Below are 17050 nucleotides of genomic sequence, written 5' to 3'. Positions count from 1 at the left end.
GGATGGCAAACACACGCTGTCAGACTGCTGGCATTCTTCTAATGAGCGCATCCACAAACGAGCAATGTTTTAGAGCACTTTTATCCTGGTGTAGCCCTGTTTTAGGATCATTTATGGTACTCTGGGAAAAGGAAGCTGGATTTCGGTGGGGAGGAGGCAGATTTTTTTGATAGGAGCCCTTTGCGTTGGGAAGCAATAGAGGAATTTCTGGGGGTAGCACGGGCCTCAGTGTCTGAAGAAATAGGGTCTGAGCCACGGCTCTGCCATCCACTGCATTGGGTTGGGGTGGGGGTGAGGGCTGGGGGAGGGCCACAGGAATTCCTGAGCCTCTCAGCTGCCATTGTGAGCCAGCAGCCCACCCGGGCACCAGAGCTATTTTGGTGAGTGCTGCCGTGACACAGGAACTGGGGAATGTGCTCTGAGCTGAAAGGGTCTTTCTGCTGCACCAGCAGCTGGGAGGAGGAGGCTGCAGCATTGTCCTGCCATTATCCCCACTTCGCTGCTGAAGGCTTCGCTGGGGTAACAAACACTCTTTTATGGTACTGAGGGAGGAAAGGTCAGTGCTTCGTCTGGGGTGGGCTCCGTGCAGTAAGAGCTTGTGGAGGGGTCTGCGCTGTGTTCCACGCTGTGAGCTGTTACTGCATAGCGATGGAATGGGCCCATTGAACAACGCGTGATGGGGCGGATCTGCATGGAGAATAGCGATGTGGTGTGACTGCGTGGGAGCTCAGTGGAGCAAGACGAGAGATGTATGCTATTGTGTGTGCTGGGGCTACGTGGAAGTAAGCTGGGGTGAGACAGATGGTGTTTGGCAGCGTGATGGAGGAGCTGAGAATGCCGCAGGAGGGCACGAGCCTGCTGATAGCGCAGTGTGTGCAATGCATGCTGACAGCAAGGTCCCTCTCTTGGAAGTAGCACTGGGGGTCACAGGGTTGGCGATGGAGTAGAAGGCTGTGGGTATTACTACTGGAATCCCTCTCTCCCCTGTCCTTCAGCCCTGTGTTTTCCTCTCCTTTGCCCTGCTCTCTTCACGTCTTTCTGACCCTTCTGTTTCCTCACAGCCTGTTCAGTGCGATAGGGCCGCCTCTGGCACAGGGAGTGACGGCGCTATGCTGTCCCTGCCGGTGGCACAGGACAGCCAGGACTGCTCCCCAGCATCCCTGACCTCCAGATGTGAGCCTGGCCCCCCCCAGGACCCCGTGTCGCCCTGCCGGCGCACGTGTGGGGCAGAAAAGCCCCCTGTAGATGAACGGGATCCCACCCATGGCTCCCCACCTCAGGAGCCGGAGGAGCCGGAGCCAGAGTGCATGATCGACTCGCAGCCCATCCTCTTCAGCGAGAACCCCTTCGTGGTGGCCAACCGCAGGGGGAAGGCGGCGGGCAGGGCCTGCCTGGGGGGCCCCCCGCTGGGCTATGGCAGGGAGGGAGTGCTGAAGACCAACCTTTACTCCAAGGCAAGCGCTCTGAGGGCGTGCAGCATGTGGGCACCCGGGAGCCCTTCAGCTCCTACTAAACCATGGGGCCAGCAAAGGCAGCACGAGGCCTGGGCCCCGCTCCCACCTAACGCGTGCTCTGTGTGTGCCCTCTGTGGTTTCCTCCAGCACTAACACTGTGCATGAGGCCGGGATGTGGGGCCCAGCACGTCCTCCTTGCACCGTGGGCAGCCTCCAGGAGCAGCAGGATTGCTGTGGCTCTGCGGGAGCTCATGTGTGTCTGTGGGCTTCAGCAGGCGCAGGCATTTTTAGACCTCTGAAAGCAAAGAGTGCAGCTGAAGCAGCCAACTTGCAGCACAGGGACGTGCTGTTCCCTGAAGGACGTCTTGCAGTCCATCAGACTTTCAGATTGCAGGGGAAGAATCTCCCTTTTTGCTGTGGGAAACCTGCTTGTATTTAAGTTCCTGTGACAGAGCCGGGAGGACTCGGCCCAAAGCTGTTGTGTCGTGGGTGAGCACCGCTCTCCTCTTCATCCCTTCTTGGCCTTTTTGGGGGTCTGGACAGCAAGAGAAGGCAGAGAACCTCCTGCAGACAGCACCCTCCATCACAGGCACACCAGTGGGAAGGAACAAGGCTGACCAACCAGCTGTAGTTGTCTCAGGTGATCATAGCCCAGTTCTGAGGTGGCAGTTTGTCTTTCCCACATGTGGAGGCATTTAAAGATATAGCAAGACGTGACAGAAGGTCCACAGCCTCTCAGTGTGTTAAAAGTCAGAGTTTGTGCTTCGGACACCACGGATACGTATCTGGATTTGTAGTTAGAGGGCCAGAAAAGGCGGATTAATGCCACATCCAGCCATGGTCAGTCAGGAGGTGGCTGTCACAGTTAGCTTAAGCCAATCTAATCCCGCACTGCGGTCAGAAGAGGCCGCTTCCCATCGTCTGCTCTCCTGGGTCGTGCGGGTCGGGGAGCTGAAGGGTTCGCTTTGCAGGAGGAGATCTTTGCAGAGCAGCGCCCTCCTCGGTGGGCGGATGAGCAGCACATAGAATGATAGAATGATAGAATTATAGCACATAGAATGATAGAATTATAGCACATAGAATCATAGAATGATAGAATTATAGCACATAGAATGATAGAATTGTAGCACATAGAATGATAGAATGATAGAATTATAGCACATAGAATCATAGAATGATAGAATTATAGCACATAGAATCATAGAGTGATAGAATTATAGCACATAGAATGATAGAATGATAGAATTATAGCACATAGAATCATAGAATGATAGAATTATAGCACATGGAATCATAGAATGATAGAATTATAGCACATAGAATCATAGAATGATAGAATTATAGCACATAGAATCATAGAATGATAGAATTATAGCACATAGAATCATAGAATGATAGAATTATAGCACATAGAATCATAGAATGATAGAATTATAGCACATAGAATCATAGAATGATAGAATTATAGCACATAGAATCATAGAATGATAGAATTATAGCACATAGAATCATAGAATTATAGCACATAGAATGATAGAATTGTAGCACATAGAATCATAGAATGATAGAATTATAGCACATAGAATCATAGAATGATAGAATTATAGCACATAGAATGATAGAATTATAGCACATGGAATCATAGAATGATAGAATTATAGCACATGGAATCATAGAATGATAGAATTATAGCACATGGAATCATAGAATGATAGAATTATAGCACATGGAATCATAGAATGATAGAATTATAGCACATAGAATGATAGAATGATAGAATTATAGCACATAGAATGATAGAATGATAGAATTATGGCACATAGAATCATAGAATGATAGAATTATGGCACATAGAATCATAGAATGATAGAATTATAGCACATGGAATCATAGAATGATAGAATTATAGCACATAGAATCATAGAATGATAGAATTATAGCACATAGAATCATAGAATTATAGCACATAGAATCATAGAATTATAGCACATAGAGTGATAGAATGATAGCACATAGAATCATAGAATTACATGGCGGCACAGCACGGGAGCGCTGCACTGCAGCATGAGAGCAGTGATGGCTTTGGGGCTGCCGCTGCGCTCTGAGGGACGGCCAGGTATTTCCCCAGTGTAAGCTTTAGGTTACATCCCCTGGCTTGCTGTATAGAAATAAGCACAGTTGCCCACAGCTGACCCAAATCACATTAACAGTTTTCACTACTGCATGAGTGTAATAATTAATAATCGCAAAACCCGTAGATTGGCTTCAAGAACTGCTGAAATCCCAAAGGACTCATTTCCACTTTTAGGCATCTCAAATGCTTTTTAATGGCGTTCCTTAACCAGCATGACGGTTACTGGGGCTCTGCTCTTGTGCTGCTGCTGCGGGGGTCCCTGCAGAAGGGATGAGAGCTTTGTCCTTCCTGAGCTCTGCCCTGCTCCGCAGCTGCAGGCCAGCTGCAATGGACGTGGCAGTGGAAGAGTCTCCTTTTGGTTACGATGGCTTTTGTTGCCTGGTGTCCGCACAACACGGAGCTGGGGGGGAGGATTCCCAAAAGCCCTTACAAGGTGGAAGTCTTAACCTGGTGTGGTTGGCTGTGCAGGATGTCCAGATGCAATCTGAGCTCTGATGTTTGATGACATCTTCCACTGGGCCAGCACTAACTCTGCTTTCTTGTGGTGCAGTGGTCCATAGTTGCTTTCAGTCTGGACATCAGAGCTGTCTCCCGGTCTCGCTGCAGACAGAGATGTGTGGAAGTTGCTGCTGGACTCTGGAGCTTTGTCTTCTCTCTTGCAGGCTCCTGAGCCGGGGACGGGCAATTCGAGGAGAGAAACCCCCTATTCTCCCAGTAACCAGCAGGTGAGGGCTGCACCCGAGGCTGGCAATGGGGGGAAGGCAGGCAATGGGGGGAAGGAAGGCAGGCATGCTTCCAGGGCAGAACTGGGCAGAGGGAGCTGAGGATACTTGCTCTATTTGAGAGTCATTCCTGTATTGGAGAGTGATACCTTTGTGGTGGAGAATTATCCCTTCTAGGATGCAACTGGAGAACAAGGGAAGGAGCTCTTCTCATTCAAAATGTTTCAGAGACCCAGAATTTAATTAGCTGGTCGTAAAGTCAGTGGAGAGCTCCTGCCCTGAGGGTTAATTTAATTATCAGAGTAATTAATGAGCAGGGGAGTACCTAAGATGACTACAAAGCCGTTGTTGCCTGTTTTGAGAATGGCTTCACCAGTGCCTCATGCAGACTGTGTTAAATTCCATGCATCAGAAGAAGTGGGGGAATGAAGGTTCGGGGGAGCACCTCAGCTCTGTAAACCACTGCTGCTCAGCCTCCCAGATCAATCCCTGTCCTGCTGGTGGCTCTGCCAGCAGCTCACATTGGCTCTTTAGAACAGAACCAGTGGATCCTGTGCACACTTCTGGGCTGACCTGCCCCAAGGGGCTGATATTCTAGAAGACTTAAGCGCTCTTTCTCTCTGAATTTTTATCTTTAAGTTTTCGTGTAACTTCTGGCTTATTTTTGTCAGCATTCCCTGGTCTCACCATCTTCTCCTTATCACACATATGAACTGTCATCTTTTATTTTCAATCCCATAAAGTCTTTGATTTCGGCGCTCAGCCCACGGCAGTGGGTCGCACACATCAGTTGAGCCTTTTGAAATGAAATACTCTGAGGTGGATGTCAGAGTTTCCCCTTCACAGACATCCTGTGCTACTGGGGTTGCATTATGAGCTGCCATGAAGTGAAGACTGAGCTGTCTACTCTGTCCTCAGTTATTTTGCATCCACTGGGAGTGTGGCTGCTCTCCAACTACTGGGACCAAACAGTTACCTGTTTGTTACCTGCAGTTACCTGGTCTTTGGCTGAGCCGTTCCAGCAATCTGAGCTTAACAAAAGTGAACTGCCTTTTTTGCTCAGTTAATCTTGAACCAGCTTGGTGAGGTGAATTGCATCATCTTGGGGTGAGGTGACCATTAATGCTGACAGTGGTAAGAGTCAGGAATAAGAAGCAAGAGCACGTGGCTGGGAGTAGTGGATGGAACACCGCAGCTGTTGTGGGCAATAGTTCACTCCATCTTCTGTTGCTTCCTTATGCTGTCTTGCATCTCCTTCAGTTCTTAGGTCCTTAACCAGGGACACAGTAAGACTGAGGGAAGGTGCTATCCCTTATAGTAAGGCAGTGTCAATGCATTCTCTTCCAGCTCCTTCCATTTGCTTTTTTGACAGCAGATGTGTGCTCAGAGGTGCATTTTGAGCCCTTTGCCTGTAAGTTTTCCTTTGACCACAGACGTCAGCTTTCTCTGAGTTTAGGGTCCTTCCATCTGGAGGTATTCTTGAGGTGAGGATGATACTCCTCATTCTGCAGCGGGCAGAGATCTGGATATCCACTGGCTTCATCCTTAGGCTCAGCTTTTGGTTGAGGAAAGCACGCGGGTTGCTCGGGGTTTTGGTCACCAAATTGTGAACACCTCCATGGAGGGACAGTCCACATCTTTCCAGACAGCAGCTCCAACGTGTGACAACCCTCACTGTGGGATTACTGGTTTACTATTACAATAATTGGTTTACTGTTATTATTTTAAATTTAAACAAGTGTTTGGATGGAGCGTTCCTCGTTCCAACCTGTTGTACTCAACTTTTGTGATACCCTGATATTTTTGTGGAGGTGTTTTGGCACTGAAGGCACAGTGACGTGTCCTTGCCACCAGCTGCCCTTCATCCTCACTCTTAATACTGGTTGGGCTTGCTCAATGATAAGTCGTTTGGTGTTAGAGGACCCTGGTAGTTTATTGCTATGTGACTCCTCTGGTAGCAGTGATGGTCTGTCTTTTCCTTAGATAGAGGAACCTTTCCAAGTACAACCATTCACTCCTTCCTCCTTGAGTTCTGAGAATAAAACAGATTTAACTGTGTCCTACAGAGCTCGGAGCATCCCAGGAGCATTTCTACAGGTACAGGCCTTTCCCTGCCCAGTTTTAAGTTGGATCTCCCCGTTATGTAGCAGTAGTTGTAAGTTATATTCTATCATTTCAGGGTTTTTGTGCCATCAGTTCTCTGTGCCTCAACTGAACCATTTTGAACAATCTCTCCAGCTTTTCTCTTGCTTTCCTGTGTTCAGAGCTGTGAATGGCTGGAGAGATTCTGTTTATTTCTTAAAACATTTATGACTGTCTCTTGAGTTTGTCATTCATTTTCGACTCTTAAGGGTCTTTGGGAAGCTCTTCTCGCTGCTTTATGTTCTGAGATCCAGTCTTCGCATCGTTTTGGCAGCCTTTTTTTCCTTACTTCTTCTGTGGCTGTTAGTAAGTAGAGACTTGGGCACTAGTTTCCCAAGGTGCCGTGGTGTCACAGTGCCGAGCCATTAACCTATCTCCAGTGGCACTCTCCACCCATCTCCTATTTTATCTCTGAGTTTTCTGTTGCAAACGTGTGATTTAATGCTCCTGAATCAGAGCCTTGTACAACAGTCTCCTGCATATCAGGTGAGATGATACCAGGTAGAATTAGTTCTTGAGCAGTGCATATTATACAGAATGTAAGAGGTCACCCAGATGTTACTAAAGGACGTAAGACAATCACTGCGTTGTCCTGCACGTGCCATGGGGCTGCACTCAAGATGATCAATTCCACGACCTTCCTTGATACTGAGGTCAGGCTGAAGGACTGTAGTTCCCTGGAGTCCTTTGTCCTGAGGCTCAGTAGTGTTGCCTGGACTTGGTTCCTGCAAGGTATGAAGAGGAAGGAGCTGTTTGCAGTGGGTTTGGGCGTGCAGTGGGTCTTCCTCCATGGCTGACAGCAGAGGTGGGCAGTGAGCCTTCCTCTGCGGCAGGGAGCCGTGTGGGCAGTGGTAGCACTGGGTGAGGGCATTCTGTGTGCTGGGGAAGCTCTCAGCCTCACGCGGGAACGCTGGTCTCTCCATTTTCTCTCCATTCTCTCCCCTGGTGTTTCCCCCCTGCAGATGCCCGCAGCTGCTCGGCCAGGCAGGGAGACACGCTTTGTAAGTGCCCGCTGGTGTGCAGTGTGCGCTGCTGCTCCATGCTGCTCCCACCTGGCCCTGCTGCTCGCTTCCTTTACCTCCGTCCTCCCCGGCTCGTGGGCTTGGGGTGCCCCACAGCTTGCTGCAGAGCGGTGCCCAGGCAGCTGCTGAAGCACAGAGGCTGCTCCCTGCTCCTTCTGCTGAGATGGCCAAGAAGCTGCAGTGCTGATGACTTTGCTCGAGTGCAGGGGGTGCAAAGAGGGGCCACGATCAGCTGAGCTGGAGGAGAAGTGGAGAGGGTGGGGGTTAACGTGTGGAGAAGCACAGAGAATTGTGAGTGCCTTCTTGCAGAGGAACTCGGAGAAGCTGCTCTTTGAGCTGCTCCCCACGTGGAGAATGCACTGCAGGGGCTGATGTGGGACTTGAAAGCTTTGTGCTGTATGGGAAGAAGGGCAGGGAGAAAGAGTTTTGTAAGTCTGTTTTTGGATGGAGAAGGGTTAGTTGGAGGGTTTCGTTATGGACCCCACACTGACGTTTCTATTTCTGCTTTCAGGCTTCCATTAATTTCATAGCATCGCAGGATGACAGCAGATCAGTAAGTATATCTGCTCTGAGGCCTTACAGTAGTGTCCCCTGTGTATTCTCCAGCATGTAAAGCTTGCCTTTTCCTCCTGTGTGTGATTACTTCTGGCCTGGTTGGAAGTAAGACAGCCAACAGTGTTGGCTCTGTGTTCTCTTTCTCAGTGTCCCAACAGGTCAGAACAAATGCACTGTCTTCAATACTCCTACACTGAAAACTCCATGTCAATGTTTATAGCTTTTATTCCTGCTTACATTAGCAGTTTGCTCTCGTGGTTTTTATGGCCAGTTCTGCTTCTGGTCCCTTTAAGTATTTGGAGTTTTGTTCACTTCCACACAGCGCCCAGCACTGACGGCATCTCAGTCTCCTGTCTCAGCTGTTTGTTCCTCTCTGTCTGCATTCCTGATTGGAGGCCTTGCAGGTGTTCTGTTCACTGCCCCCTAACTTCTGCCAGTACCCGTTCCTGGCTGATGCTTCCCAGCTGCATCTCCCATTCGTGCTGCTTAGGTTCCCCAAGCTCTGACATATCTATATATCTATCTATATATAACCATTCCCCTCTGACCACTGCAGCTGCCGTTTCTGTGGCAGACTCTCCCTTGTGACTTGGGCTCCACGTAACTCGTTGGTGTTGCTTTGCCTGAACCCGTTTGCTTCTCCAAATCCATGCACCGGAGGCATGGCTTGGTGTTTGTTGTTTGCTGCAGTATCTCTCCTGCCCTAGGATGCACCTCGCTGCCCTGACTGCTCAACTCTCTTCTCTCCCTCTCTCTCTTCCTCTGCCTTTTCCCCCCTCGCGTGGCACTGACACGAGCAGACCAAGCCAGGCGTCATTCAGCCTCTTTCTCGAGTGCGACAGAATGCAGCCTCGCATAACTCGGAGGACGGGGACAGCCCCAATCCCTTCCAGCAACCCGAGCCATGCTCCAGTGTCCAGAGCTCTGTAAGTGGTCGTAGTTCCTTCTCACTCAGCCTGTCCTAGGCTGCTCCACTGACACTTAGAGTCATGCTGAGGCACAAAACCTTGTTAGTCAGCGCCTTGCATCGTGGAGCAAAAGCCAATGTCATCTGTAGTGAGTTTGGTGATACGCAAAATGATGGGTTTTCTTTCAGAGGTTCTCATTCTCAGGACTGTATGTTGATGGGAGAAAAGGATTTGAGTCTTTTGGTCTAAGCCTGGGTAAGAATTGCCGCTGCATACTTGTAGAGTAGCCCTTCTCTTCTTATTGGAGCCTGTATGGATTTATACCAAGTCAGAAGTACAGCAGCCACTGGGGAAGAAGGAAAAAAACCAGGAAAAAAGGAGCTTTCCAACGAGGAAGGTTCTGTTAGTCAGAAACACTGGATAAGGCCAGCGCTTCTCTCCCATTTCCCAGCGGACTGAATTTGTCTTTTTCAGTTCAAAGAAGTGTTTGAGAGTCAACTGCACGTCACTGTATTCCAGCTCCAAAAGCCCATCGATTCAGATGGGTGCGTGCTCATTGAATTGGGCGCAGATCCTTTAGCACCATGACGTTGGTTTGGCCCCACGGCCGAGGGGTCGGTCACAAAATTCAGGTGAAGCTGGTGAGGATCTGCGCCGCCACAACTATCGTTCCTCCACCAGCCAGGAAATGAAATGGGGCTGTGATGCTTGTGCTGCTGCACACAGCACGTGCACGGTGCACTGCTCTCCTTTCTGCACGCGGCTGCAGTCGCTGTCCCTCCCATACGGCGCTGCTCAGGTTTTGCAGGGTGGGAAGTTTGAAGTGTTTCCCCCACGCTTTGTTTTTTGTTTATAGCAACTGTGATTTTGTTTTATGTTCTGTTTTTGTCGCCGTAGCCAAAGCCGCCATCACCACCCTCTCCCGATGAGATTCCCATCAATGTCAAGCAAGCATACAAGACTTTTGCAGCCGTGCCCTTGTCACACCCTCTGCTCGAGACGCAGGTAACTGCTGCTGGTTGGGGGCAACATCACCCACACAGCGGAACACAGAGAGAAGGTGGAGCATTGCAAGTGAGGGTAGGAAGGAGACGGAGAGCAACTAGTTTATTATTTATACGGACCTGCTTTGAGGGGTGGATGTGCAGTGGTCTCGTTGGAATTTGGTGCCTGCTTACACTGCAGGTGGTCGCCCTGCAGAGACCTGCCCATAAAGTGTTGAAACCGTGTTGGTTTTCATAGCATTGCTCTCCCAGAGCATTAGGGCTCTTTGTCTTAACCTTGCTGTTCTGATACAAAGAGATCCACTGAACTTCCAAGCCACAGGGCTGGGCTGCATCTGCTCCAAGAGCATCCTGGTTGGAGGTGAGGCTGAAGTTGAAGGTGGTCTCTTTCTCTCCTCCCGTGATTCATCTTTATTTCTATAACTAAAACACAGTCCTATACGTAATAATTCTTGGCAGTTCTCATTTTGCCCTTTCAATTCCTAATTTCTGGTTCACAAAGGGATTTTGTGGATCCATTTCTTTTACTCCCTGTAATTCTGTTCTTCTGGTATTCTGTTATTTATTCTGTTAAGCATGGATTTATTTTCTCGATTGTGAAGCTTCTGCTTCTTAGAATTAAACTCGAGGTAAATTTGCCATTCCTCCAAGTGATGTCCCTGACTGTTGCAGTTGATGTGACGTCGGTGACCCGTGGTTGTGGGGAAGAAGTGATGGCAGAAAACCATCCTTTTAGTGTGTCCCCGTTTCTCAGCATCCTTGGGAATGTCCTGGTCAGACCAGCACAGAGAAACCCAAACCTGCCCCAGAGGTGAGGTCTGATGGCTGGAGCAGGAGCCGGGACAGCACTTCAGAGAGGATTCAGGCCTTTGGGACTCTGGATATGGAGAAAGGATCCCAGTGGAGGCACATGGGGGGACTGGGGAAGGGGAAAGGAGGTGCTGTGGAGCACATAGCTGAGGCACAGGGCTCACATTGGGGCTTGGCTTGGTCTCTCTGTGAGCGGTGCCGTTGTGGATCTTCACAGGTGCCATCGCAGAGCGGACTGCACAGCCCTGAGCAGCGATCCTTCCGTGAGAGGCAGAAATACTTTGAGGTGGAGGTGAAGCAGCAGCAGGTGGATAAACCTCCCAAACGTGTCTCCTTGGTGGGAGAAGATGACCTGAAGAAAATGAAGGAAGAGGAAGGTATGCTTCGTTCTGTGTAGGGAAATTTGGCCTGTGAAAGAAACCACCTTCTGTGGGAGGCATCAGAGCACACACGCTGGGAATCCAACACCTGCAAAAGCTTGTAGGTGGTAATTAATAGTTAAAGAGTCGTTAGGATTGGAAAAGACTTTGGGTTGCCAAATCCATCCCCAACCCATCCCCTCCATGCCCATTAATCACATCCCCAAGTACCACACCTCCATGCTTCTGGAACACCCCACCTCCCTGGGCAGCTGTTCCAGTGCCTGACCACTCACAATTAACTTTTCATAACATCAAACCTGAACCTCCCCTGGCACAGCTTGGGGCCACCACCTCTCATAGCGGGGAATTGGAGCTGATGATCCTTAGGGTCCCTTTCAGCCTAAGCTGTAATGTGATTCTGTAAGGCCTGGTAATGGCTTGATGCAGGTGAACATGAAGGATTTTATTGGCTGCTGTGCTGTTACTGCATGCACAGCTGGTGGTGCTACAGGGTCAGGGTTTCCTGGAATTCATAAATGCTTGAAAACAGTTTTACAGAGCCACGGCACGTGGTGATGTTTCTTTATAAGATGCCAAAGTTGATTAGCAGGAGATTATATCCCGGTGCAGTCCTGCAGGGATGCAGGTGATATTGCCTGTGATATCCTTGTGCAGGATGTGACAGAAGAGCTTTCATTTCCTGGCGTACTGCTCTGATTTTGTGCAGTGCTTTCACAGGAGGGAAAATGACTGCTGTAGTCTTTGGTGCAGTTTCTTCCTGCTTGGAAATCGCTTTAAAGGTCAGTGAGGAACTACAGCAATTGGATTGGAAGGGGGTTCAGTGAGGAACTACAGCGATTGGATTGGAAGGGGGTTTCAGTGAAGTCTGGTCTCGTTCCCTAAGAAAATACAGGTGGGATTAAATTCCTGGCTGTGGGGGCTGCGACTCACTGCTGCTCACAAAGACTGCAGTAGAATTCCTTTTGTGAATTGACTCTCATTCTGTATATAGCTGCTCTTCCTGCCTTCCCTCCCATGTTCCCGTTCAGAGGCTTTTTGTGAATTGGTGTGAAGCACTGGAAGCATTCTTAGTTTCAGGAGTGTGAGTGCAATTGAAGATAAGAGTAAGCTGATAGCAGATATCCTAGCAGGTAGAAAGGAAGGTGAGGAAAAGAAGTTGTGTCTGTCCTTTGGAGTTTCTTTAATGTGGTGTGGCTGAAAGAATCACATCTCCAGCATGCAAAATGTTCTGGGTGCATCACATTCTTTACATGCAAAGGTCGAGGCGGGAAGGAGAACTGCAGAGTTTCAGGTTTGAATTTGAGCTTGTTTTGAGACTTGCCAAGTGTGGTAGATGGGGAGAGATGTCACCTCTAGTCACAAGAACTGGGATTAAAATAAAGAGGTCCACCTGAGGGAGGGATCCCCTGCTGAGTAAGAGCGGGACTGTAAGAATGGGGAGGAGCTTTTGCATCTGAAGCATTGGTGGAGTGGAGGAGAAACAAATGCTGTGTCAAGGAGAGGGCAGACTTAAAGCAACACAGACTTGCAGGGATGGTGAGCATCAGGTCCTGCCTGGAGTCTGCATCCCTGGGGATTTAATGGAGTTTAATGCGGTGTCAGATGAGTCGGTCTTGTTTTGGCAGCTCGAAAACTGCAGCAGAAACGCACCCTTCTGTTGGAGGAAGAAGCGGAAGAGGACGAGATGGTAAAACAAGTGCCTGAGATGAGCATGCAGTCCACTGTCATCATTGAAGGAGTCGAGTACAAGATTGAGAGGCTGAATGGAAGGAGCAGCCAGGCTCCAGCAACTCGGTAAGGCTATGGAGCAGCATCTCAGTGCCGCTCGCGCGTGTCGGCATCAGTGATGGTCAGGGAAGAGGGTTGGACACGACCTTCTCCTGGATGTAGGAACGTGCCACGTGCAGTTCTGTTCTCAGGTTTTCTTTTCAGAAATATATAATGATATGAAAATCATTAATAATGATAATGAAAAGTGGGAATTTATGGGACTGCAAGGCTGGTTCCATCAGGTTACTTTGCTCAGCCAGCAGCGAATTTAGCACTGGGAAGCTCTGAGGATGAGTCCAGCTTTCAGTTCCCAGTTCTTATCTGTGCAGAGACAGGCAGCCTCACATAAAAGACTTCCAATTGCTTATTATTTATGCTTGGACAAAGGAGATGCAGTAGAATAGGCTGAATGGATGCGTCTTGGAATATTTTTTCTTTTGCCATACTGAGACTGGGATTTAAACAAAATAAACATGAGTAGTAAAAATGAAAGCTCAAACGTATATGAGCTTTCCGACTGCCAGCTAAGGCTCAACAACTGGGGAGGCCTCCACCTGTAGAAAGCTGGATTGTTTGGCTTACAGTCAGCTGGTGTGATGTGCAGTGGTTTGGTTATTGAGTGAACATCTTCAGTTTGTCAGGCAGCTGCGTGGAGAATGTCTGCTTAGAGAATCACTACTTTGAGGCCCTGCCCCAAACATGCATTCACTTACGGCACAGGAGGATCAGCCTTTGGTAACATTCATGCATATCCAACATCAGCAAAGGAAAAGGCTGAGAGCAGCCAGGCTGTCCATCATGTAATGGGAGCTGGGGAGCATGAACTGTTACCAAATGAACAAGGAAACGCTTGCAGTAATGGGGAAAAAAACGTTATGGGTTGTGTCTTCAAACAACTGTGTTGGGTTCTGGGGTGTGGATCTATTCTGAACATTCCTTGGGGACGGCAGCCTGTGGGACTGCTGGCTGATGTGCTCGTCTGGTTTAGGTCCTCAGAGGTGAATGAGAACAACAGCTCACAGAGGAACTCACTGGAGGAAGGAATGAAGCCTGAACAGAGAACAAACTCCATGACTGGGTAAGTGGATGGGCAGCGTACTTGGCCCAGAGATGCCAGGTGATGGAGCACAGGGCTCCTGCTTTTTAACAAATGCAGAGTGTAAAAGGAAGGATTTTGTGGAGAAGATGAAACTGTAATTGGAAAAAACCAAACTTCTTAGCAGCAATTTACCTCCGTGTTTGCGTTATTCTTCCATCCCTCAAGATGACATCCTTGGACCTGGTGGTGCAGAACAGTGTCTGGGGGTGTTGGTCATCACCTTACTGACACCTTGAGAAGAGCAGGCAGTACTGATGTGGATGAGGGCCGCCTGTTTCTCACTGCTTCTCTCTCTGCCCAGGTTGAGTCCATTAAGTCTTGCAACAGGGGACGCATTGGCCCCGGTGCGGACGGCCAAAGCGGAGCGGCGGCACCAGGAGAGACTGAGGATGCAGAGTCCTGAGCTCCTGAGCAGCCAAGAGAAGGAACTTTCCCCAGCAGAACGTCGTGCTCTGGAGGCAGAGAAGCGAGCGATGTGGAGGGCAGCACGGTGAGACAGAACGAGCTTCTCTGTTCCCTTTGCTAGGCCAGTTCAGGGATGAATCCAGGGTGCTCGAATGGGGAGCAAAGAACTTTCCCTATGCCGTATGTTTGCAGAGGTTGTAGTTGCGCCTTTCTTCCAGCCAAACAGTGCAGAGCATCCACTGCTTGGCTGAACTCGTCTGCTTCTGACCAGCCGTGTAAGTGAGATGTCCCATATTCCAACTGTGTCTGCAGAGACCTGAAGATAGCAAGGTTCTATGGAAAAGAAGCAGCCCATACGCGTCTGTGTGACGCGTAGAGCTTTAGGTTGGAAGTCAGTCCAGGCCTTCACTGTGTAGTATGATTCCTCTTAAAGAATTAGTCAAGCTGCTGCTGTAACTGCTTACAGCTTTCTTGTCTGCTACAAGAGCATTCGGGCACTCAAAATAAATCCGAAATGTTCTTTTTGGGGAGGCCGAATGGGAGGTTTTAGAAGAGCAGCTCATGACTCACCTTGGCCAGACTGCTCAGTCGTGATGCTGGAGGGATTGCTGTGCATTCTGTTAACACCTAAAACCTTCACGTTTGAGGTGAGACGTGGATCGTAACGGTGCCACGTTCCTGCATCGTACAACAGCTCTGCTTATGGTTTTGCTTATACTTATTTAGAGCTGTGCTGAGCTCAGGTTTGCAGTTCCTGAGGCTCTTTCCCTTTAGGAAAACACTTTCTTGGCATCCTCCAGCTCCGTTGCTGTGATTCCTCTGCCTGGTCTGTCTCGGCTGTTGCTTTTTTCTCTTCTTTGAGTGGTTTTAGGTGACCCCCAGAGGTCCTTTCCAACCTGAGTGAATCTGCACTCAGCCATCTCTCCTTTGCCTGCACCCCAGCGATGGGAATGCCAACAGACAGGCACAGCAGCGACCGCAGTGTGGTCTGGCAGGTTTCCTCCCTGCTGTCTGTGGCTGCCCACTCCTGTTCTAGCTGATGTTCTTCCTGCGGTTTCTGTGTCACGGCTTTTCAGGAGGCTTCATTTGCAAATGAAAGTTCTGTATTTTCACATTAATCCAGGGATAAAACCCTTTTCCAATAACAGTACGTGTGTAAGGAAGGGTGTTTGTCGGCAGTTCTTGCCGTAAAAGAGGCATCGGCCTTTTATTACAGGATGAGAAGCTGGGTGGGTGTCACAGAAAGAGTCATAGAATCATGGGATCCTTGGAGTTGGAAGGGGCCTTTAAAGGCCATCTGGTCCAACTCCCCTGCAATGAACAGGAACGTGCACAGGGCTTGGTCCCTTGGAAGTCCCCAAGGATGGGGCATCGACCACATCTCTGGGCAACAGATGAGTGCTTGCAGACTATTGCTTGGGAGAACTTGGTCTGGGTCTGATCCCAGATCCAGTTTCTGTCTCTGGCACGTGGTTCCTTATGAACTTGGTCAGATCTCTGAGTCTCCGCACTGCAAGAAGACTGTAACAGCGACTGTGTCTCACAGGAAGGCTGTGAACGTTAAATACATTAAAAACTGTACATGAATACGGCGCTGTTTAAGTACCGCAGGCACATTCGGAGATGGCATTTTCTGTAGAGCTGCTGCTCATGTTCGGTGTCTTAAAGAAAAAAACAAACTAAAAAATGACCACGCCAACCTCCACTGTTGTATTTGCTCCAACAAAACAGAAGTTGGCTGCTGTGCTTCCCCGCCTGGAATTCAGCATCACTCTGCTTTGAGAAGTGGGACTGATCAACCATCGCTTCCCAGGCGGAATGCTGGGCTGTTCTCTCCCTCACGCCTGCACGTCCTGCATATCTTCCCTCAGATGACGGGGCAGGTTCTGTCAGCTCTGATCTCTCCTAAGCCTGAACATGAGCATGTCTGAGGAATGCCATAACAAAACCCTTGTTTGTGGTAGATAGAAGTGGAGAAGTATGACAGAGCCATTGCAAGGACTCTGCTCATAGCACTGAACGCATGCCGGCTGCTCAGGAGTGCAGTGATGCTGAAGGAGAGTTTGTGAGTGTGGAATATGCAGCATTGAGAAGAGTATATTTGTCCACTGCGGACAGAACAGAGATCAGTGTGTTCTCAATCTTCAGTCTCTTGCCTTTAAACATGGTGCTTTTTTGGTTTATTTTCAGCTGGTGAAGGGAAAGCCTTTTAGAGCTAAGGGAAAATATGCCAAGAAGCCCTTTGCAGCTGCCCTGCTTTTCAGTTTCTCACTTGTCAGGTTCAGTGTTCAGTGGATAAGTTCTGCAGACCAGCTTCTCAGCTCCATTTTGTTTCTGGTAGCAAGGTGGACTTTTAATTCAGCTCCCAAAGAAGCGTCTGCTGTTCCTTGGGTGGTGTTAAGGCCTGACTTATAGTGGCAGGGATCAGTCACCACAGTCAGCTCCTCCAGTCCCAGGACAGACTGTCCCTTCTGCCATGGATCTCACGACTGTGGTCATCTCAGGATCCACCTCCTGCAGCATAGTGACGTGGTGGCAGCCAGGACTCACGTCGTGTTTCCCCACGTGCCGTGCGGGGAGGATTGCCTCGCAGGCTGGGCTGCAGCCTCACTAACCTGTATTTTCTTTAAGTGCATGATTTT

The 17050-nt window shown here is 49.3% G+C and overlaps 1 protein-coding gene across 16 annotated transcripts in view; it reads left to right on the top strand.

Annotated features, from left to right (window-relative positions):
- Positions 1-17050, top strand: part of SCRIB (scribble planar cell polarity protein) — a 95770-nt gene that overhangs the window by 65441 nt on the left and 13279 nt on the right. For 7 of the 16 annotated variants that reach the window (XM_072327688.1, XM_072327694.1, XM_072327687.1 and 4 more), the window contains 9 exons: positions 4251-4313; positions 7415-7453; positions 7986-8027; positions 8830-8955; positions 9835-9942; positions 10969-11128; positions 12760-12928; positions 13893-13982; positions 14305-14493. In XM_072327688.1, coding sequence (XP_072183789.1) covers positions 4251-4313; positions 7415-7453; positions 7986-8027; positions 8830-8955; positions 9835-9942; positions 10969-11128; positions 12760-12928; positions 13893-13982; positions 14305-14493 — 986 coding nt within the window. The remainder of the gene's footprint in view (positions 1-4250; positions 4314-7414; positions 7454-7985; positions 8028-8829; positions 8956-9834; positions 9943-10968; positions 11129-12759; positions 12929-13892; positions 13983-14304; positions 14494-17050) is intronic. The other 9 variants (XM_072327698.1, XM_072327696.1, XM_072327686.1 and 6 more) reach the window with 5 other exon arrangements.

The sequence above is a fragment of the Excalfactoria chinensis genome, chromosome 2 (genome assembly GCF_039878825.1).
Source record: "Excalfactoria chinensis isolate bCotChi1 chromosome 2, bCotChi1.hap2, whole genome shotgun sequence".
NCBI classification, from domain to species: Eukaryota; Metazoa; Chordata; class Aves; order Galliformes; family Phasianidae; genus Excalfactoria; species Excalfactoria chinensis.
The sequence above is the reverse complement of the archived record's forward strand: the minus strand, read 5'-3'. Positions and strand labels throughout refer to the sequence as shown.